Source organism: Nannobrachium achirus (genome assembly GCF_963921795.1).
Source record: "Nannobrachium achirus genome assembly, chromosome: 23".
Classification (NCBI taxonomy): Eukaryota; Metazoa; Chordata; class Actinopteri; order Myctophiformes; family Myctophidae; genus Nannobrachium; species Nannobrachium achirus.
Genome location: NC_137830.1, coordinates 7989901 through 8012799, shown reverse-complemented (window position 1 = coordinate 8012799; position 22899 = coordinate 7989901). Strand labels below are relative to the sequence as shown.

Here is a 22899-nt window from a genome sequence, read left to right as displayed (position 1 = left end):
AAACATGACCCACTTTAATTCCTTCAGTCTATATTAGTAGCTAAATGACTAGTGTAGTAGCACTAAAATGTTAGTCTTTTTTTTATGTCCAACGTATTTGTATTTAAGTTCATAAAGTTAACTGGAGTATAACTAAATGCATTTGAAATTAAATCAAAATGTTACATTTCAGGATTCCAATTAAAACATAACCAAAAATAATTCAAGAATCCAATTCTAAAGAAGTAAAAATAGCAGATCTACAAGCTCAAAACGCGTCGCGCTGCATCACGTTTTTGTGGCTGTTACCATGGTGACAACATAATATCAGTGATGTCAGCAGGCAGAATGTTTCACCCATTTATGCCCATTAATGGTGTTCCTCCGTGATGTCAGTCAGTGATGTCAGGCATTGTTCCAGCATACGGCTGTTACCATGGTGGAAACACTGTTTAGTATCAGTGATGTCAGCATGCGGACAGACGGCAGACAGACAGACAGACAGACAGACAGACAGACAGACAGACAGACAGACAGACAGACAGACAGACAGACAGACAGACAGACAGACAGACAGACATTATTATTATAAATTACAATAGATTATAAATTACTATAGATTATAAATTACTATGTGTACAGTTTGTGAATGAAGTGCTACAAATCTACTATGTGCTGTTCAGTGGTGAAGCTGCACTATACAGACTGACTGTCTGCATGTTTTGTTGCTTCAACGTCCCAAGACCTTTCACTCTGTTATACTAAACTAATAAACTGACATTTTCATTCACATGATAGGGGGTGTCATCAATTTCTCCATACACACCAAATCAAATGGACCTGTTAGGGTCCATTTGGTTCCATTTGACTCTCTTCAGTCACAGACCTGTTGGTCATTCAGGGCTATCTTCTTTATGTGTTTCTGGTAATATTATTGTCCAATCATTTTGTATGTCGGTGGCAAAAATGGCATTTTTACAAAAATGTCCACCACAAGCCAGCATGGTGATGAGCCCTGCTTTCATAATGTGATGCAACAATAAAGAATCTTGAACAAACTGACCTTTTCATTCATTCACCTATATTTATATAGGCTAATTTATAAACATTTATTATGATTCCAGAAGTGTTGACCACAGAGCAGAGTCTCCAACACCCAGCTGTGTGTCTATGAAGAGTGACTGGTCTAAAGGAGGACTAATTAACTTCAGTGATGAACCTGGACCTCCACACACACAGTATGTCAATCCATTACAATAAACACAACACTTTAACGTGACACGTGTGTTGCAAAGTGTGCAAATTATATATACTAGTCCTTACCCGTAGGCCAACCTAACCTGTTGCTTGACCAATCCTCAAGCTTGCATAAAGGATGCTCACTTCACACTTGGCGGACAGACAGACATTTTCTTGATTAATAATTAGATATATAAAAAATCACACCTAGTGTGAGGTGAGCAGTGCTATTTATGTGTTAATTGCATTAACCCATTTAGGACTGAGGCCGATTCTAAAAACGACATCTAAATTCTGACCTGAAAAACGGTGTAAACATTTGTTATGTTTCCAGAAGTGTTGACCACAGAGCAGAGTCTCCAACACCCAGCTGTGTGTCTATGAAGAGTGACTGGTCTAAAGGAGGACTAATTAACTTCATTGATGAACCTGGACCTCCACACACACAGTATGTCAATCCATTACAATATACACAACACTATAACATGACACACGTGTTAAACAGTGTGCAAACTATAAAAAAAATAAAAATAAAGACAGAGTATTATAATAGTGTGCCCTCCCCTCCCTGTCCAAGCATTACCTATAGACTGAAAGTTACGATATGTGCAGTTTATGAATAATAATTCAACTTACGGTCACTGTGACCCATACTGTAAGCTCCACTTATTTGCCATTTATTTTATTTTATAAACAAACCACTTAAATCCTGGGATTTCTTTAGAGTTGTAGTTTACAGTGGTTGTATGGCTCCCTCTAATGGCCAATGGAGGAATATGAAGCTACTGAACATAATGCTGTTGTTATGGTGTGTTGAATATGAATCTGAATCTGACAGACCATGCTGTTATGATGTTTTAAATATATGAATCTGACAGACCATGCTGTTATGGTGTGTTAAATATATGAATCTGACAGACCATGCTGTTGCTATGGTGTGTTGAATATAAATATGAAGCTAGCTGACTGACCATGCTGTTGTTATGGTGTGTTGAATATGAAGCAACTGGGGTGGCATTTCATTAACTTAATGGCAACATGGTCACCATGTTAATATGGTCTATATGGTGTGTTGGGCTCAGTGCTTGCTGCTTGGACCTCAGTGTTGCTGCTTGTCTTTCTATTATTGTATTCATTAGTTCACTGTTGTTGCAATGTTGAGGAGCCGAAACCCATGGAATGTTACTCTCTTATGCTTGAATAATGGGACGTTACAATAGAGAATATTGAATAAACTGACTTTCCAATCACGTGATAATTAAAGACATGTTTTTTGTTGTTTTTGTATGTTTCCAGAAGTGTTGACCACAGAGCAGAGTCTCCAACACCCAGCTGTGTGTCTATGAAGAGTGACTGGTCTAAAGGAGGACTAATTAACTTCAGTGATGAACCTGGACCTCCACACACACAGTATGTCAATCCTCTTCTAATAGACTGTGGATCTCCAAATTTGGGCACTGTAGTGATGTCAGTCAGTGATGTCAGTCATCTCCAAATTTGGTCACTTGTTTCATCATGTCAGACAGACAATATTTGGGCATTGTTTCAGCATGCAGCTGTTACCATGGTGACAACACTGTTTAGTATCAGTGACGTCAGCAGGCAGACTGTTTCACCCATTTATGCCCATATATGGTGTTCCTCTGTGATGTCAATCATGTGATGTTGGGCATTGTTTCAGCATGCGGCTGTTACCATGGTGGAAACACTGTTTAGTATCAGTGATGTCAGCATGTGGACAGACGGCAGACGGACAGACAGACATTCAGTAAATTAATAGTTAGATTATAAATTACTATAGATTATAAATCACTATGTGTACAGTTTGTGAAAGAAGTGCTACAAATGACTCTGTGCTGTTCAGTGGTGAAGCTGCACTATACAGACTGACTGTCTGCATGTTTTGTTGCTTCAACGTCCAAAGACCTTTCACTCTGTTATACTAAACTAATAAACTGACATTTTCATTCACATGATAACCGTATAAACATTTATTATGATTCCAGAAGTGTTCACCACAGAGCAGTGTCTCCAACACCCAGCTGTGTGTCTATGAAGAGTGACCGCTCTAAAGGAAATCCTCCTGTCTTCAGTGAACCTGGACCTCCACACACTCAGTATGTGAATCCATTACAATATACACAACACTATAACATGACACATGTGTTGCACTATGTGCAAATTATTAAAAAACAAGACAATGTGCCCTCCCTATCCAATCATTACCTATCGACTGAATGTTACTATGTGTGGAGTGAATAATTAACCTACCTTAACCTGTGAACCTGTATCTATTAGTGATGCGCGGGCCGGCCCGTTGACCGCGAGGCCCGCTGACCAGCCTGCAGTGCGGGCGGGCGTTCAAGACTTCAGGCTCAATTGGCGGGCGGGTTATCGCCACTCTCATGTGCAAAAAATAAATACGAATAATCACCTGCTCTTTTTTGCCTTCTATTCTTAAGTAGGCCTATGAGAATAAGAGAATACAATCATTTGAATACACTTGAGTTGAGCATGAGCGAGCAAGTTTTAAAATGCGCCAGAGAGGCTTGGAACGAGGTTTCTCCTCCGCTCCTGGTGCGAGGACCGTCCCAATTCCGCTCCTGCTGGGGCCGCGAACCACATTTGCCAACATTTTTGCGCACAGCCTGACAGACACACAACATGAGCAGAGAAGAATGCACAAACAATTCAGCCCATGTCGCTGATCAGGATTTCACTTAAATGTCTCTGTATCCACGCAAGTCTGTTTATAAATACTTTGTGTCAGTTAAGTTATATCACCAGCTAGTCAACGGATATACGATTTGAAACGCAACTTTCGCAAGTGAGACAGATTTTTTACTGAATTAACCACGCTCACCTCGAGTCGCCCCATCTCTCGTCTCGAGGTGATTAAATCAATAACCAAAAGGATTTAATATTATCTGTCTTTTGCTGTCTGTTAGAAGTGCGAGGTGCTGTATAAATATGATTGACATAAACCTGAAACGCCATTCTTACCCCGACGATGCCCCCGATTTAGAGAGAATGAACGTCTTTGTCTTTTTGCTGTCAAATAATAGTAAAGAACCCCATTTTGAACACCACATTTGTTTATTTAGCCTATGACTATATTGTGCTACTGTAGACCTTTCTGTAAAGCGACTTTGGGTACTTAGAAGAGCCGTAAATAGATGAGCTTTTGTGGAGATGATATATCATCTTTTTTTAAATGCGGGTTGCGGGGCGGGCGGATTTGTTGATTTGTATATTGTTCTGCGGAGCGGGCGGGCGGGTTACGTTCCGTGCGGGCTGTGGGCCATGCGGGTTATGAAAAAAACCTGACCCGCGCATCACTAGTGTCTATATATGTAACACAATATGGATAAATATGAATGATGAATATATGTATCACTGCAACTTGTATTGTAATGTATTTGTGGTACATTTTAGTGGTGATATTATTTCTTTCTTATTTGTTCTTTATCTTCCTGTAATTGCAATGCTGTGAGAATGAAACATTTTGACTAAATTACCTGTACTGTTAAAGGGCCAGTTCACCTCTGGGACAACCAGATCTTATTTTATTGTTGTTTGGGACACGATCAACACAATAGTGAGTTATTTTTTGTGTTCAATCTGTGTTTTGAGATATTTTAGTATTTCAGCATGAATGATGATGCATTTTGCATCATATGAGTCATCATGCTGCATCATATGATGCAAAATGCATCATCATTCATGCTGAAATACTAAAATATCTCAGATTGAACACAAAAAATAACTCAGGATTCATTGTGTTGATCGTGTCCCAAACAACAATAAAATAAGATCTGGCTGCCCCAGAGGTGAACTGGCCCTTTAATATTTAATTAACCAATCAAAACCCAATCTGGACCTCCTTATAATTATAATCACAGCAGCTTCCAAAAAAAAAACATTCATACTTTTTTTCACAGATACTTTTTTTCAGACAGACAGTCGGTAAATTAATAGTTAGATTATAAATGACTATCCATTATAAATTACTATTGATTATAAATTACTATAGATTATAAATGACTATGTGTACTGCAGTTTGTGAATGAAGTGCTACAAATCACTATGTGCTGTTCAGTGGTGAAGCTGCACTATACAGACTGACTGTCTGCATGTTTTGTTGCTTCAACGTCCCAAGACCTTTCACTCTGTTATACTAAACTAATAAACTGACATTTTCATTCACATGCTAACCGCATAAACATTTATTATGATTCCAGAAGTTTTGACCACAGAGCAAAGTCTCCAACACCCAGCTGTGTGTCTATGAAGAGTGAACAGTCTAAAGGAAATCCTCCTGTCTTCAGTGAACCTGGACCTCCACACACACAGTATGTGAATGTGATGTGAATCTTCCTATACAATATTATGCTAGGTTACGTGTGCAAGTTACTACATAGTCAGACATAGTATAATAACGGTCTGTCCAATGTTTATCTATAGATCATAAATGACTATAGATTATACATAACTATTGACTAGTCCTGTGCCCGGGGGTGTGCAGTATATGAGGGATGAGGAGTCTCAGAACTAATGTTGGAGAACCCAGACCGGTGCCCGTGGGGCAGAATAACCACCATTGACATCCAGTTGTGCAATAATACCCATTGTATCCGTCTGTCTGTCTGTGTCCCTTTCATGCCCATACAGTATATGGAGATCTCTTATCTCTGACTGTCTGGCTCTCTTTTATGCCCATATATGGTGTTCCGTGTCCTGGCCAGTCTGTGATGTCATCTCCAAATTTGGGCACTTATTTCATCATGTCAGACAGACATTATTATTATGCATGGTAGCAAACTGCAGACTGTTTCACCCATTTATGCCCATATATGGTTTTCACCCGTGATGTCAGTCAGTGATGTTGGGCATTGTTTCAGCATGCGGCTGTTACTATGGTGGCGACACTGTTTAGTATCAGTGATGTCAGCATGCGGACAGACGGCAGACCAACAGACAGACATTCGGTAATGATAATACTGTAGTACTTTATTGTCAGTTCACACTGAAATGTGTCTTGCGACACAGCAGCCATGTATGCGAAACATATATACAAACATTTGACACAAGGGAACAAAAACAAGACAGGTTTACATACATAAGGATAATACAGACAAGAGCAATGTCCACCGCCAAGCCTACCTACTGTATGGCCAAACTCCTGATTAAGCCTTAAAGTCGACTGATGGACAAAGGACCTTTTTAGTCTGACCTTATTGTATTCTGAAACACTGTATCTCCTTCCTGAAGGCAACCACCTATATTCTCTATGCAACACATGGCTACTATTAGAGGTAATATTTCTTGCCAACCTTAGAATGCTGTTATCATGCGTAGTCGTATATAGCCTCTGAAGTGGTTGTCCAACTATCTTTGAACAAATGTTCAGTTGTTGCAGCAGTTGTGACTTAAGGGCTGCAGACAAGCATCCATACCATTCCAAGACAGAGGAATTGTGTGTGTGTCTACAGAGGTTTGAAATATTGGTTGCCAAACTGGAGCCAACTCGGAAGCAACATTTTTGAGGAGAAAAGCACTGCACTCGTCCGGCCCATTAGCTTTCCTCGTGTTAGTACACTGAAACACTTTCCTTACATCCTCTTCCGTGATTGTAATTCGGTCTGAGGGGGGAGGTGTTACAGCCTTCAGTATATGTGCACTTATCTGGCAAAGAATGTATTTAGGTCATTGGCAAAGCCAAGTTCATTCTCTGTCAAAATAGGTTTTGTGGGGGATGACATTCCTGTCATGGATTTCATCGTATCCCACACCCTTTTGTGATTATTGGCATTAAATGTGTCCTCCAACCGCTGTCTATGTGCCAATTTAGCATAGCTGCCTCATTTTGATTTTTATCTTTTTATCTGCCAATTTCAGAGCACAAAAATCTTTGTTTACAAAGGCCGTTTTCCTTGCATTTATTATTTCTTTAATGTCTTTGGTCATATGTTTTGTTATTTGGGTAGAGTTTTATCTCCCTTGTGGGGACAACCAACTGTACACAAAAGTTAATGAAATTGTTTGTAACGGTGGCGATTTCATCTGATGAACCGTTCTTAAAAGTGTCCCAATCTGTGCAGTCCAGGCATGCTTTGAGTTCTTCCTTGCTTTCATGAGTCCATGTCCTAACTACTTTCTTCTCAGGCTTTCCTCTCTTTAGCTTTGACTTATAGTCAGACTGGATTCAAACACACAACATTGTGATCAGAGGTCGTTGTAGGTGGCCCAACCTTGACTACATAAGCATTAGGAATGTTTACATAACACTTATCCAAAATATTATTTTTCCTCGTCGCGTCCTTGACGTATTGTTCAAACCCCGGCAGCACAGTGTCCAAATAACACTGGTTAAGGTCTCCCAGCACGATAGCTGGTGCATCTGGGTACTGCAGCTGGAGTCCATGCACACAGTCAGCAATGGTTTTCGCTGCTTGTGCAGCACGTCCTGGCCCTTTTGGGGGCACATACGCAGTAAACAGCAGAATGCAGCCGAATTCACAGGGCAGGTAGAAAGGTCTTAGAGTCATAGCCAGGATTTCAACGTTGGGATCGTCGCACATCTTGTTTTTTATTGTAAAGTCTCGACACCAGCAATCATTGATGTACACACACATGCCACCGTATCCGCCCCCTCCACCTCTGTCTAGTAGGACCAGAGTGAAACCGGGGACTTCATACAGTGAGTCTGGTTTTGATGGCTTTAACCAGGTTTCAGTGAAACAAAACAGCGATGCCGCACAAAAGTCATAACTGTACCTTGCATAGGTCCGTATCGTGCCGATTTTGTTGTGAATGGCTCGTACATCGGCCAGAACGATAAAGGGGAGTGGAGGGCGAGTCGACCTTCCCCTGAGGTGAGTCTCTTTGCCCCCCTTCTTCCCTCTTTTCCTCCTCCGCTGTCGGATCAACTCCGCAGGGATGTTATTCAACACCGGTAGGTGTCGACGTGGCTTATGGTCGTTGTTTTTGGCTCTGGTCGTAGTGCCAGCAGCTCCTCTCGGCTGTAGCTGTACACATAGCCGAGCCTGGACGCCTCTCCACGCCAGCTGTTTGTGTCGCTGTTGCGTAGATTCCGAAGCTCCACAGTCAGGCATGATCCACAGATGTTTATCCACAGGATCAGCAGAGCGATTTCCACGGCCCTCATCTTAAACATCCTTACAAAACGACTCACAACATAACTTAGGCACACGGACAAAAAACAAACAAACAAGTCATACATGACACGCTGTGTCGCCGTGCTGACCCTGCACCAGCCCACCGGAAGTGACGATCTGACGATGGTTAGATTATGAATTACTATCGATTATAAATTACTATAGATTATAAATTACTATGAGTAGAGTTTGTGAATGAAGTGTTACAAATCACTCTGTGCTGTTCAGTGGTGAAGCTGTACTATACAGACTGACTGTCTGCATGTTTTGTTGCTTCAACATCCCAAGACCTTTCACTCTGTTATACTAAACTAATAAACTGACATTTTCATTCACATGCTAACCGTATAAACATTTATTATGATTCCAGAAGTGTTCACCTCAGAGCAGAGTCTCCAACACCAAGCTGTGTGTCTGTGAAGAGTGACCGATCTAAAGGAAATCCTCCTGTCTTCAGTGAACCTGGACCTCCACACACACAGTATGTCATTCCATTACAATATACACTATAACATGACACACGTGTTGCAGTGTGCAAATTATTAAAAAACAAGACAGAGTATTATAATAGTGTGCCCTCCCTGTCCAATCATTACCTATCGACTGCAGTAAACAGCAGAATGCAGCCGAATTCACAGGGCAGGTAGAAAGGTCACCCAGCAAGCACGTCAGGACCTGGACCGATCAGTGACGTCTCGATTGGGGCCAGATCACAGCCCATATGGGGATGACCTTGACGTCATTACCAGGACTTCATATGGACTTTTTTGTTTGACAGGATTATTGTTATTGTTTGTAATGTTAGTTGAAATATGAGCATATAAGGTTATATTCTGGGACATATCTAACTAGTTATGATATTTATCTGGCCTAGAATATCACCTGATTTCAACCAACATAAATCCTGTCAAACAAAAAAGTCCATATGACGTCCTGGTAATGACGTCAAGATCATCCCCATATGGGCTGTGATCTGGCCCCAATTGAGACGTCACTGATTGGTCCAGGTCCTGACCTTGCTTGCTGGGCAGAGCCAGGATTTCAACGTTGGGATCGTCGAATATCCTGTTTTTCATTGTAAAGGCTCGACACCAGCAATCATTGATGTACACACACACGCCACCGTATCCGCCCCCTCCACCTCTGTCTAGTAGGACCAGAGTGAAACCGGGGACTTCAAACAGTGAGTCTGGTTTTGATGGCTTTAACCAGGTTTCAGTGAAACAAAACAGCGATGCCGCACGAAAGTCATAACTGTACCTTGCATAGGTCCGTATCGTGCCGATTTTGTTGTGAATGACTCGTACATTGGCCAGAACGATAAAGGGGAGTGGAGGGCGAGTCGACCTTCTCCTGAGGTGACTCTCTTTGCCTCCCTTCATCCCTCATTTCCTCCTCCACTGTCGGATCAACTCCGCAGGGATGTTATTCAACACCGGTAGGTGTCAACGTGGCTTGCGGTCGTTGTTTTTGGCTCTGGTCGTAGTGCCAGCAGCTCCTCTCGGCTGTAGCTGTACACATAGCCGAGCCTGGACGCCTCTCCACGCCAGCTGTTTGTGTCGCTGTTGCGTAGATTCCGAAGCTCCACAGTCAGGCATAACCCACAGAAGTTTATCCACAGGATCAGCAGAGCGATTTCCACGGCCCTCGACTTAAACATCCTTACATATAACGACTCACAACATAACTTATGCACACAGACAAAAAACAAACAAGTCATACATGACACGCTGTGTCACGGTGCTGCCCCTGCACCAGCGCACCGGAAGTGACGATCTGACGATGGTTAGATTATGAATTACTATCGATTATAAATTACTATAGATTATAAATTACTATGAGTACAGTTTGTGAATGAAGTGTTACAAATCACTCTGTGCTGTTCAGTGGTGAAGCTGTACTATACAGACTGACTGTCTGCATGTTTTGTTGCTTCAACATCCCAAGACCTTTCACTCTGTTATACTAAACTATTAAACTGACATTTTCATTCACATGCTAACCGTATACACATTTATTATGATTCCAGAAGTGTTCACCCCAGAGCAGAGTCTCCAACACCAAGCTGTGTGTCTGTGAAGAGTGACCGGTCTAAAGGAAAGCCTCCTGTCTTCAGTGAACCTGGACCTCCACACACACAGTATGTCATTCCATTACAATATACACTATAACATGACACACGTGTTGCAGTGTGCAAATTATTAAAAAACAAGACAGAGTATTATAATAGTGTGCCCTCCCTGTCCAATCATTACCTATCGACTGCAGTAAACAACAGAATGCAGCCGAATTCACAGGGCAGGTAGAAAGGTCACCCAGCAAGCACGTCAGGACCTGGACCGATCAGTGACGTCTCGATTGGGGCCAGATCACAGCCCATATGGGGATGATCTTGACGTCATTACCAGGACGTCATATGGACTTTTTTGTTTGACAGGATTATTGTTATTGTTTGTAATGTTAGTTGAAATATGAGCATATAAGGTTATATTCTGGGACATATCTAACTAGTTATGATATGTATCTGGCCTAGAATATCACCTGATTTCAACCAACATAAATCCTGTCAAACAAAAAAGTCCATATGACGTCCTGGTAATGACGTCAAGATCATCCCCATATGGGCTGTGATCTGGCCCCAATTGAGACGTCACTGATTGGTCCAGGTCCTGACCGTGCTTGCTGGGCATAGCCAGGATTTCAACGTTGGGATCGTCGAATATCCTGTTTTTTATTGTAAAGGCTCGACACCAGCAATCATTGATGTACACACACACGCCACCGTATCCGCCCCCTCCACCTCTGTCTAGTAGGACCAGAGTGAAACCGGGGACTTCATACAGTGAGTCTGCTTTTGATGGCTTTAACCAGGTTTCAGTGAAACAAAACAGCGATGCTGCACGAAAGTCATGACTGTACCTTGCATAGGTCCGTATCGTGTACCTTGCATAGGTCCGTATCGTGCCGATTTTGTTGTGAATGGCTCGTACATTGGCCAGAACGATAAAGGGGAGTGGAGGGCGAGTCGACCTTCCCCTGAGGTGAGTCTCTTTGCCCCCCTTCTTCCCTCTTTTCCTCCTCCACTGTCGGATCAACTCCGCAGGGATGTTATTCAACACCGGTAGGTGTTGACGTGGCTTGCGGTCGTTGTTTTTGGCTCTGGTCGTAGTGCCAGCAGCTCCTCTCGGCTGTAGCTGTACACATAGCCGAGCCTGGACACCTCTCCACGCCAGCTGTTTGTGTCGCTGTTGCGTAGATTCCGAAGCTCCACAGTCAGGCATAACCCACAGAAGTTTATCCACAGGATCAGCAGAGCGATTTCCACGGCCCTCATCTTAAACATCCTTACATATAACGACTCACAACATAACTTAGGCACACAGACAAAAAACAAACAAGTCATACATGACACGCTGTGTCGCAGTGCTGCCCCTGCACCAGCGCACCGGAAGTGACGATCTGACGATAGTTAGATTATGAATTACTATCGATTATAAATTAGTATAGATTATAAATTACTATGAGTACAGTTTGTGAATGAAGTGCTACAAATCACTATACTAACCGTATAAACATGCTAACCGTATAAACATTTATTATGATTCCAGAAGTGTTCACCCCAGAGCAGAGTCTCCAACACCCAGCTGTGTGTCTATGAAGAGTGACCGGTCTAAAGGAAATCCTCCTGTCTTCAGTGAACCTGGACCTCCACACACACAGTATGTCAATCCATAACAATATACACAAACATGACACACGTGTTTCAGTGTGCAAATGATTAAAAAAAACAAGACAGAGTATTATAATAGTGTGCCCTCCCTGTCCAATCATTACCTATCGACTGCACTTTGTGTGGAGTGAATAATTAACCTATCTTAACCTGTGAACCTGTATCTATATATGTAACACAATATGGATAAATATGAATGATGAATTGAATATATCTATCACTGCAACTTGTATTGTACTGTATTTGTGGTACATTTCAGTGGTGATATTATTTCTTTCTTATTTGTTCTTTGTCTTCCTGTAACTGCAATGCTGTGAGAATGAAACATTTTGACTAAATTACCTGTACTGTTAATATTCATGTTACTATTCAATAAATCAATTAACCAATCAAAACCCAATCTGGACCTCCAGATACACACATAGACATCAAAGGGGGCTCAAGCCAGTACGGAAATGAAGTACATCGCTGCAATACATTTTTTTAGCAAAGCTAACCGCTCTTTCGTTGAGAAGCAGCCAAAAGAAGAAAAAAAAATATCGCAGAACAGTGACATTCGTACTTTGCCCCCCACTGCCCCCCCCCCCCTCTTTTTTTTTGGGGGGGGGGGGGGGGGGGGGGGGGCATTATAATCACCGCAGATTCCCAACAAAATTCATACTTTTTTTTACGGATATTTTTTTCTAATTACAATGTTTACGAGTAAAAAAATGGGGTCTCTTCTCTCTCTCTCTCACTCACACTCACAAACGCTCGAGCTCTGTCAAAAACATTTAATCTACAAGCTCACATTATAGACGTGCCGCCTCTCTTGCTGCATGCATTGCATGTCATCACAGAGTCACAACTCGTCGTGGAAAACCTATCAACACAGAACACTAGCAAAGTTTTGTTTAAGCTCTTCTTTTCTCTTTAAAACGGTTGGCGACTACACGCAGCAAAGCTGCGTGTGTGTGTGTGTGTGTGTGTGTGTGTGTGTGTGTGTGTGTGTGTGTGTGTGTGTGTGTGTGTGTGTGTGTGTGTGTGTGGGTGTGTGGTTGTGGGTGTGTGTGTGTCGTGTGTCTGGCGTGCGCGTCTCCCAGTCCATCACTCTCGTCTCCAGCCAGAGCGAGAACCAGCTGACAAAAGGTCTTAGAGTCATAGCCAGGATTTCAACGTTGGGATCGTCGAATATCCTGTTTTTTATTGTAAAGGCTTGACACCAGCGATCATTGATGTACACACACACGCCACCGTATCCGCCCGCTCCACCTCTGTCTAGCAGGACCAGAGTGAAACCGGGGACTTCATACAGTGAGTCTGGTTTTGATGGCTTTAACCAGGTTTCAGTGAAACAAAACAGCGAAAGTCATGACTGTACCTTGCATAGGTCCGTATCGTGCCGATTTTGTTGTGAATGGCTCGTACATTGGCCAGAACGATAAAGGGGAGTGGAGGGCGAGTCGACCTTCTCCTGAGGTGACTCTCTTTGCCCCCCTTCTTCCCTCTTTTCCTCCTCCGCTGTCGGATCAACTCCGCAGGGATGTTATTCAACACCGGTAGGTGTCGACGTGGCTTGCGGTCGTTGTTTTTGGCTCTGGTCGTAGTGCCAGCAGCTCCTCTCGGCTGTAGCTGTACACATAGCCGAGCCTGGACGCCTCTCCACGCCAGCTGTTTGTGTCGCTGTTACGTAGATTCCGAAGCTCCACCGTCAGGCATAATCCACAGATGTTTATCCACAGGTTTCCACGGCCCTCATCTTTAACATCCTTACATATAACGACTCACAACATAACTTAGGCACACGGACAAAAAACAAACAAACAAGGCATACATGACCTGCTGTGTCGCGGTGCTGCCCCTGTACCAGCGCACCGGAAGTGACGATCTGACGATAGTTAGATTATGAATTACTATCGATTATAAATTACTATCGATTATAAATTACTATGAGTACAGTTTGTGAATGAAGTGCTACAAATCACTCAAATCACCCAAGACCTTTCACTCTGTTATACTGTTATACTGACGTTTTCATTCACATGCTAACCGTATAAACATTTATTGTGATTCCAGAAGTGTTCACCCCAGAGCAGAGTCTCCAACACCAAGGTGTGTGTCTATGAAGAGTGACCGGTCTAAAGGAAATCCTCCTGTCTTCAGTGAACCTGGACCTCCACACACACAGTATGTCAATCCATTACAATATACACTATAACATGACACACGTGTTGCACAGTGTGCAAATTATTAAAAAACAAGACAGAGTATTATAATAGTGTGCACTCCCTGTCCAATCATTACCTATCGACTGAACGTTACTATGTGTGGAGTGAATAATTAACCTATCTTAACCTGTGAACCTGTATCTATATATGTAACACAATATGGATAAATATGAATGATGAATATATCTATCACTATCACTCTATTTGTGGTACATTTCAGTGGTGATATTATTTCTTTCTTATTTGTTTGTTGTCTTCCTGTAACTGCAATGCTGTGAGAATGAAACCTTTTGACTAAATTACCTGTACTGTTAATATTCATGTTACTATTCAATCAATCAATTAACCAATCAAAACCCAATCTGGACCTATAGATACACACATATACATCAAAGGGGGCTCAAGTCAGTAGGGACATGAAGTACATCGCTGCAATCATTTTTTTTGAGTGAAGCTAACCGCTCTTTCGTTGAGAACAGCCAAAAAAATGACATTCGTACTTTGACCCCCACTGCCCCACTCTTTTTTTTGGGGGTGGGGGGGTCATTACAATCACCGCAGCTTCCAAAAGCTTTTATGGATATACTTTCTAATTACAATGTTTACGAGTAAAAAAATGCCAGACAGTCATTATTTGGGCATTGTTTCAGCATGCGGCGCTGTTACCATGGTGGTGACACTGTTTAATATCAGTGACGTCAGCAGGCAGACTGTTTCACCCATTTATGCCCATTTATGGTTTTCCTCTGTGATGTCAGTCAGTGATGTTGGGCATTGTTTCAGCATGCAGCTGTTACCATGGTGGCAACACTGTTTAGTATCAGTGATGTCAGCATGCGTACAGAAGTGAATGAAGTGCTACAAATCACTCAAATCACCCAAGACCTTTCACTCTGTTATACTATACTGACGTTTTCATCCACATGCTAACCGTATAAACATTTATTATGATTCCACAGAGCAGAGTCTCCAACACCCAGCTGTGTGTCTGTGAAGAGTGACCGCTCTAAAGGAAATCCTCCTGTCTTCAGTGAACCTGGACCTCCACACACACAGTATGTCAATGTGTGATGTGAATCTTCCTATACAGTATTGTGCTAGGTTACGTGTGCAAAGTTACTACATAGTCAGACATAGTATAATAACGGTGTGTCCACTCTGTCCAGTGTTTATCTATAGATTATAAATGACTATAGATTATACATAACTATTGACTAGTCCTGTGCCCGGGGGTGTGCAGTATATGAGGAATGAGGAGTCTCAGAACTAATGTTGGAGAACACAGACCGGTGCCCTTTCGGCAGAATAACTACCATTGACATCCAGTTGTGCAATAATACCCATTGCATCCATCTGTCTGTCTGTCTGTGTCCCTTTCATGCCCATACAGTATATGGAGATCTCTTATCTCTGTCTGTCTGGCTCTCTTTTATGCCCATATATGGTGTTCCGTGTCCAGGCCAGTCTGTGATGTCATCTCCAAATGTGGTCACTTGTTTCATCATGTCAGACAGACATTATTTGGGCATTGTTTCAGCATGCGGCGCTGTTACCATGGTGGTTACACGGTTTAATACTATTAAGACGCCTCCTTGGTCACACCAATTCTTGGCTATCTGGCCAGTGATGTATACCCAATCTCATCTGTTGAGATTGGCAGAACATGCCCATATATGGGCATTACCAAATATGGGCATTCCCAGATATGTCCTTAATATTGATGACATCGAGACAGGGATCTCCATATATGGGCATAGAACGGACAAGGACGTAATTAATTTGCAAGTGTGATCTGGGAATGCCCAAATATGGGCATGTCATGCCCATATATGTGCATTCCCAGATATGCCCTTAATATTGATGACACTGGGACAGGGTTCTCCATATATGGGCATAAAACGGACAAGGATGTGTGATCTGGGAATGCCCATGGCATCACATTGTCGACTATATATGGGCGTAAAAGGCACATCAAGCCAGAGCGTGAGGTCAGAGCAGCAAACTCATTCTGTTAACACCCAAGAAGCCAAACTCGTTCAGTAACGAGATACGGCCCCTAGATGTCACCCTGCAAAAAGGAGTTGTCTCGTCCCTGAACGAGTCAACAATGGGTTAACTGGGACAGGTCTGCGTGCATGCTGCATGCCCTCTGAATGACGCTGGTCCATACGTCACCCCGTAGCTGAGAGAGAGAGAGAGAAAATGGCGGAGGCTGGTTGCATTGGTTTCCATTCTAGGCTCAAACATAAAAAGGGCTTTATCTATGAATGAGGTGAAAAGAACGCCAGGGAAGCAGAGATCTGATTGTTTTCACGGCAACACTTTACCTCGATGGTCGGCACCCGTTTGGATTTTAGTTTCGCGAGCGTTTGTAAACAAAGGGATTATCTTCCTCAATCGTCAGTGGACACTCATGTGCACACGCACGAAGCTTCCGAGGCTCTTCAAAATAAAGCGTGAGTGAACGGCAGCAGCAGCAACAGCTAGAAATGTTAGAAACCTTAGCAGCCCATGTGTTAAGAGTGGTTCCCCTGACATCACAGTGACATCAGAGCATGATGTCAGAGTGATGTCACAGTGACAAGGGAAACCAATAGACTGTAAAAATGCGTACAGACTGACTGACTGACTGACTGACTGACTGAACAGGCAGACAGATGGAGACAAGATGCAACATTTTTCATGGTATACTGCATCAGTGATGTCAGCATGCGGACAGACGGCAGATGGACAGACAGATTCTGTAAATTAATAGTTAGATCATAAATTACTATTGATTATAAATTACTATAGATTATAAATGACTATGAGTACAGTTTGTGAATGAAGTGCTACAAATCACTATGTGCTGTTCTGTGGTGAAGCTGCACTATACAGACTGACTGTCTGCATGTTTTGCTGCTTCAACGTCCCAAGACCTTTCACTCTGTTATACTAAACTAATAAAGTGACATTTTCATTCACATGCTAACCGTATAAACATTTATTATGATTCCAGAAGTGTTCAACCCAGAGCTGAGTCTCCAACACCCAGCTGTGTGTCTATGAAGAGTGATCGCTCTAAAGGAAATCCTCCTGTCTTCAGTGAACCTGGACCTCCACACACACAGTATGTCAATCCATTACATTATACACAACACTATAACATGACACGTGTTGCACAGCGTGCAAACTATTACAAAACAAGACAGAGTATTATAATAGTGTGCCCTCCCTGTCCAATCATTACCTATTGACTGAACGTTACTATGTGTGGAGTGAATAATTAACCTACCTTAACCTGTGAACCTGTATCTATATGTAACACACAGTGTTGGGTATTGTTACTTTTTATAGTAACTTGTTAGATTACATCGTTACTGCCTTTAAAAATGAATCTGTTACGTTACTACATTACCCACTGAAAAAAGTAACTTGTTAGGTTACTTTTTCCGTTACCGACCATTAAAACCCACCTGCAAGGAAGTTTGGTAATCATAAAATAGAGTGCAGCCTACTAGAGTGTTGTGGAGCTGTCAGCTGTGCGTGGCTGTGTTCAGCTTCAACGTGGATAATGTAATGATGTTAATCTATCCTTTCACCAGTAAATCCAAAAATAGTGTGAATCCTTCCACAGCCTTATTAAAGGGCTTCTCTCAAGCCCTACCATGTCTTGCGCGTAAATTAATGTAAACAATTAAGACTTGCACAAATAAGTTCTCCTTCTGTCGCCAATAGATGACCGTGTAACCCGGTGTTACACCAAATTTTGTAACCTGTCGTAAACTGTAGAATGACTACACAACGACCACAGAATATATCTACCTATCTATCACTGCAACTTGTATTGTACTGTATTTGTGGTACATTTCAGTGGTGATATTATTTCTTTCTTATTTCTTCATCTTCCTGTAACTGCAATGCTGTGAGAATGAAACATTTTGACTAAATTACCTGTACTGTTATTCGTGTTACTATTCAATCCATCCATCCATCCATCCATCCATCCATCAAAACCCAATCTGAACCTCCAGATACACAGTATGTGAATCCTGGTATACAGGCAGGTGCACACATATACATCAAAGGGGGCTCAAGCCAGTAGGGAAATGAAGTACATCCCTGCAATACCTTTTTTTGAGCGAAGCTAACCGCTCTTTCGTTGAGAAGCAGCAAAAAAAAAAAAAACAGCCTTCTGTCCATGAAGAGTGACCTCTCTAAAGGAGCACTGATTAACTTCAGTAATGAACGTGGACCTCCACACACACAGTATGTCAATGAACAGCATAAGAGCTTTGACACTGCTTGGTCAGGGTGGGACAAGATGGGCTCTCTGATCTACATGGACAGTGTCTAGAGACAATTAGTTGTGATTTGGCACTTTAATAAAATTGAATTGGCGAGGACCGCTGTATGATATGTATTTGACCTTTTGGACCCCCTAAATGATATATATTTGGCCTTTTAGAGGGGAAATGTCAATGAAGTATATAGAGCAGCAACAGGGGGTCTGGGACCCATAGGGGGTCCTCAGAGTTACTACAGGGGTCCGCCAATTATTTGTGTGATGGGGAACATGAGCTTGAAGATCTGCTATTTTCTGAGAGTAGGTGTAGAGGGGAAAAAGAGCATGACAGTAAAAAGGTTCACTGTCTGAAAACACATTAACGTGAATCCAACATATTAATAAACATGATAATGAATGTCAAACAAGTCTATGAAGCCATCTATGAAATCTATGTAAAAGGTTATTCTCCAACACAGTTTCTTACAATATACAGTGGGGGTCCCTGCTACATCTACATGTCATGAGCTTGTAGATCTGCTATTTTGTCTGAATGTTCACCTAGATGTGGTTAAATAAATCAGATCTCACCACAGTCACATTTTTATTTACATCCAGTACAGTGGGACCACTACCTCCAATGTCCTCCATTCACCTTGTCTGTAAGGCCTTGTCTGAAAGGCATTTTGCGCTTCTTGTTTGATGTTGGAATGGAAAAAAAGAGCAGATCTACAAGCTCACAACACATGGCATCACAGCACTTCCTGAGCTTGTATATCGGCGCTATTCATTGAAGGAAAAAGTACATAGGTTTTAAGTGGTTAATTAAATAATATAAGTTATTAAACTATCTATTATCTATATTATATTGTGTTCATCTCCACAGAGAGAGACTCAGAACCACAACTGAACAGAAGACATCCAGTCAAACCACAAGTGAACAAAGTAAGACAGGACACATTTTACACAAATTAACATTTCATATGAATTAATGAAATGTTTAAATAGCAGAACGCATCATCAGACTAAATGTCCACATCGTGTTCCTGAATCAATGTCCAAATGCTGATGATTAACATATACATTTATTTAGCTTTTTCCCCCCTATTTCTATACGAATTATAGATTTTTTTGGAGGGTATAAGAAATAGTTTTAAAGGTATTGTATATTTGATGTAAAGTTATGAATTAACTTTAACATGTTTAACATGTCTTCATTGTCTTCTCATAACAGGTGTGAGTCCGCTGGAGTATTTAAAGGTTTATAAGGTTGGTTTGAACCGTCTTGATCGTGTGACATACATCACTGAAGTGCCCTCCCTCAGCAGCATCTACACAGAGCTCTACCTCTCAGCGGGAGAGAGTGAAGGCGTTAATAACCAACATGAGGTCTGGCAGCTAGAGACAGCTTCCAAGAAGACCCTTCATGACCAACCAATCAAATGCTGTGACATCTTTAAGCCCCTCCTCCTTGGCAGAGATAAACCCAACAGAAGAGTTCTGACCAAGGGCATCGCTGGCATTGGAAAAACCTTCTCTGTGCGTAAGTTCACTCTGGACTGGGCAAGAGGTTTGGAAAATCAAGATGTCATTCTCCTGGTTCCCTTCTCATTCCGGGAGCTGAACCTGGTCAAAGATGAACAGCACAGTCTTCTCTCACTGATTCATCGTTTCCACCCAGAATTAAAGATGGTCACAGCAGAGCAGCTCGCTGTCTGGAAGGTTGGCTTCATCTTCGATGGTCTGGATGAAAGCAGGTTTCGGCTGAAATTCGCGAACATTGACATTGATTCTGATGTCTTCCACAACAATGACATCGTCACTGATGCCACAGTGACATCATCAGTGGACTTGCTGTTGACAAACCTCATAAAGGGGAATCTGCTCCCCTCAGCCCTCCTCTGGATAACTACCAGACCTGCAGCAGCCAATCAGATCCCTCCTGCCTATGTTGACTTGGTGACAGAAGTACGAGGGTTCACAGATGCCCAGAAGGAGGAGTTTTTCAGGAAGAGATTCAGTGATGAGAAGCTGGCCAACAAAATCATCTCACACATGAAGACATCAAAGAGCCTCCACATCATGTGTCACATCCCAGTCTTCTGTTGGATCACTGCTAACGTTCTGGAGGACATGTTGAAGACAGACGAGACAGAAAATCTGCCCAAGACCCAGACTGCGATGTACAGCCATTTCCTGTGGGTTCAGACCAAGAGGAAGTGGAAGAAGTACTATGAGAGTCATGATGTGAATCAACAGCAGCTCATGGAGGCTGACAGGGAGGTTCTTCTGAAGCTGGGAAGGCTGGCGTTTGAACATCTGGACAAAGGTAGCATGATGTTCTACCAAGAAGACCTGGAAGAGTGTGGTCTTGATGTGAAAGACGCCTCGCTGTACTCAGGAGTGTGCACAGAGATCTTCAAAGAAGAGACTGTTCAATCTGAGAGAAAGGTCTACAGCTTTGTTCATCTGAGCATCCAGGAGTTTCTGGCTGCAGTCTACCTGTTCCACTGTTACACACAGAGGAATGTGAAGGTACTGAAGACATTCCTGGGAGGTGATGATGAAGATGAAGATAATGATGGTGAAGAAGAAGAAGAAGAAGAAGAAGAAGAAGAAATAATGTCCCTGGATGAAGAAGAAGAGGAAGAAGAAGAAGAAGAAGAAGCAGAAGAAGAAATAATGTCCCTGGATGAAGAAGAAGAAGAAGAAACAATGTCCCTGGATGACTTCCTGAAGAAAGCCTTTGAAAAATCCACGGAGAGTAAGAATGGCCACCTGGACCTCTTTGTCCGCTTCCTTCATGGCCTCTCACTGGAGTCCAACCAGAGTCTTTTAGGAGGCCTATTGTGTCAGACAAAGAACAGTCCAAAGAGCATCCAGAGAGTCATCGACAACCTGAAGAAGATGAATGATCAAAGGTACTCTCCTGACAGATGTATCAACATCCTCCACTGTTTGATGGAGATGAACGACCACTCACTGCATCAGGAGATCCAACAGTACCTGGAGTCAGGGGACAGATCAAAGACAGAACTGTCTGAGAGCCAGTGTTCAGCTCTGGCCCACATGCTGCTAACGTCAGAGGAGGTTCTGGATGAGTTGGACCTGCACAAATACACAACATCAGCATTGTGGGGGAAATCCAGACTGGTCCCAGCTGTGAGGAACACCAGAAAGGCTCGGTTAGTATTCATGTGAATAGAAAACCTATTAGAAGAGAATCAATCTACCATCACACATAACACTATAAGTAGAAATGATGGTGGATGTAAAATGTCCAATAATAATCAGGTCTCAAATAGTGACTGGTGGTATAGTGTGTATGTGCAAATAAAGCATATTCCTGTTAACTATTTCACTGCCTATGACGAGCGCTCGTCACGTTTCGCTCACTGCCACGGCGAGCGCTCGTCAAATCCTGATTTGAGCCATGGAACAGCTGGTGGGTGTCTGAGGGCTGTGAGTTGTCATAGCAATGACCGTGCACACAGCCTGAAGTCATGTGACACACACACACACACACACACACACACACACACACACACACACACACACACACACACACACACACACACACACACAAGATTTCCTTTTCATATTTGAGGCCCTGGATCTACTTTTATCTGCTATGTGTTGATTTTGGGTGAAAGCAAGCCACATTCCACTGGCTCTATCTTTGCACTTTTCTTTTGACACTAAAAGACCTGCAGGCGTCTTTTTAAAAAAAACTGAGCGGATGGAAATAATAGAGGGATGTTATTCTATAAAATCTCAAAGGTTAATGTTTTGCTGGCGTTGAACAGACAAGATGATTAGCTAAGCTTTGGCAGTAAAAGAGAAAGATTAATACATTTGAATTGCCCTTTTATAACTAAGATAATAAATACCTTAAATATTGTATTTAGTTCAACCGTCTATAACTAGAGGGCAATTAAAATCTTAGTCTTAGCCACCGCGGCTCCATTACAGCAGTTCTCTGTGTGCTCGTGGACGGCTGGGAAAAAAAAGCTCTCAACGCACTGCATCATGGCGTGTCGACAGCTTATACATCTGTTCTTTTCGGCACATTTATAGAGATCTGGTGGTCCGGGGACCACCAGATCTAGAGTGTCATCGGGACAGCACCTGTATCAATACCACAACCCTGGCTATCAGTGTGATAATCAGAACATCATTATAAAGACATTGTACATGCAGTGCACATCTTATACCCATGCTTACAGTCTGCACAGAGTCTTTGAAGAACGTCCGCACACAAGCACACATGCATGTGTCTTTTAAAAAGTACACGCTCACTTG

General features: G+C 42.3%; 2 protein-coding genes across 2 annotated transcripts in view; both read left to right on the top strand.

Annotated features, from left to right (window-relative positions):
- Positions 1–22899, top strand: part of LOC308308525 (protein NLRC3-like) — a gene marked incomplete at its 5' end in the record, with an annotated part of 121727 nt that overhangs the window by 89237 nt on the left and 9591 nt on the right. The window lies entirely within an intron of this gene.
- LOC308308419 (protein NLRC3-like) lies at positions 13940–21798 on the top strand (the record flags this gene model as incomplete). The annotated part of the gene is made up of 3 exons (XM_080753837.1): positions 13940–13985; positions 19832–21154; positions 21296–21798. The coding sequence occupies 3 exons, from the start codon at positions 13940–13942 to the stop codon at positions 21796–21798; spliced, it is 1872 nt and encodes a 623-aa protein (XP_080609963.1).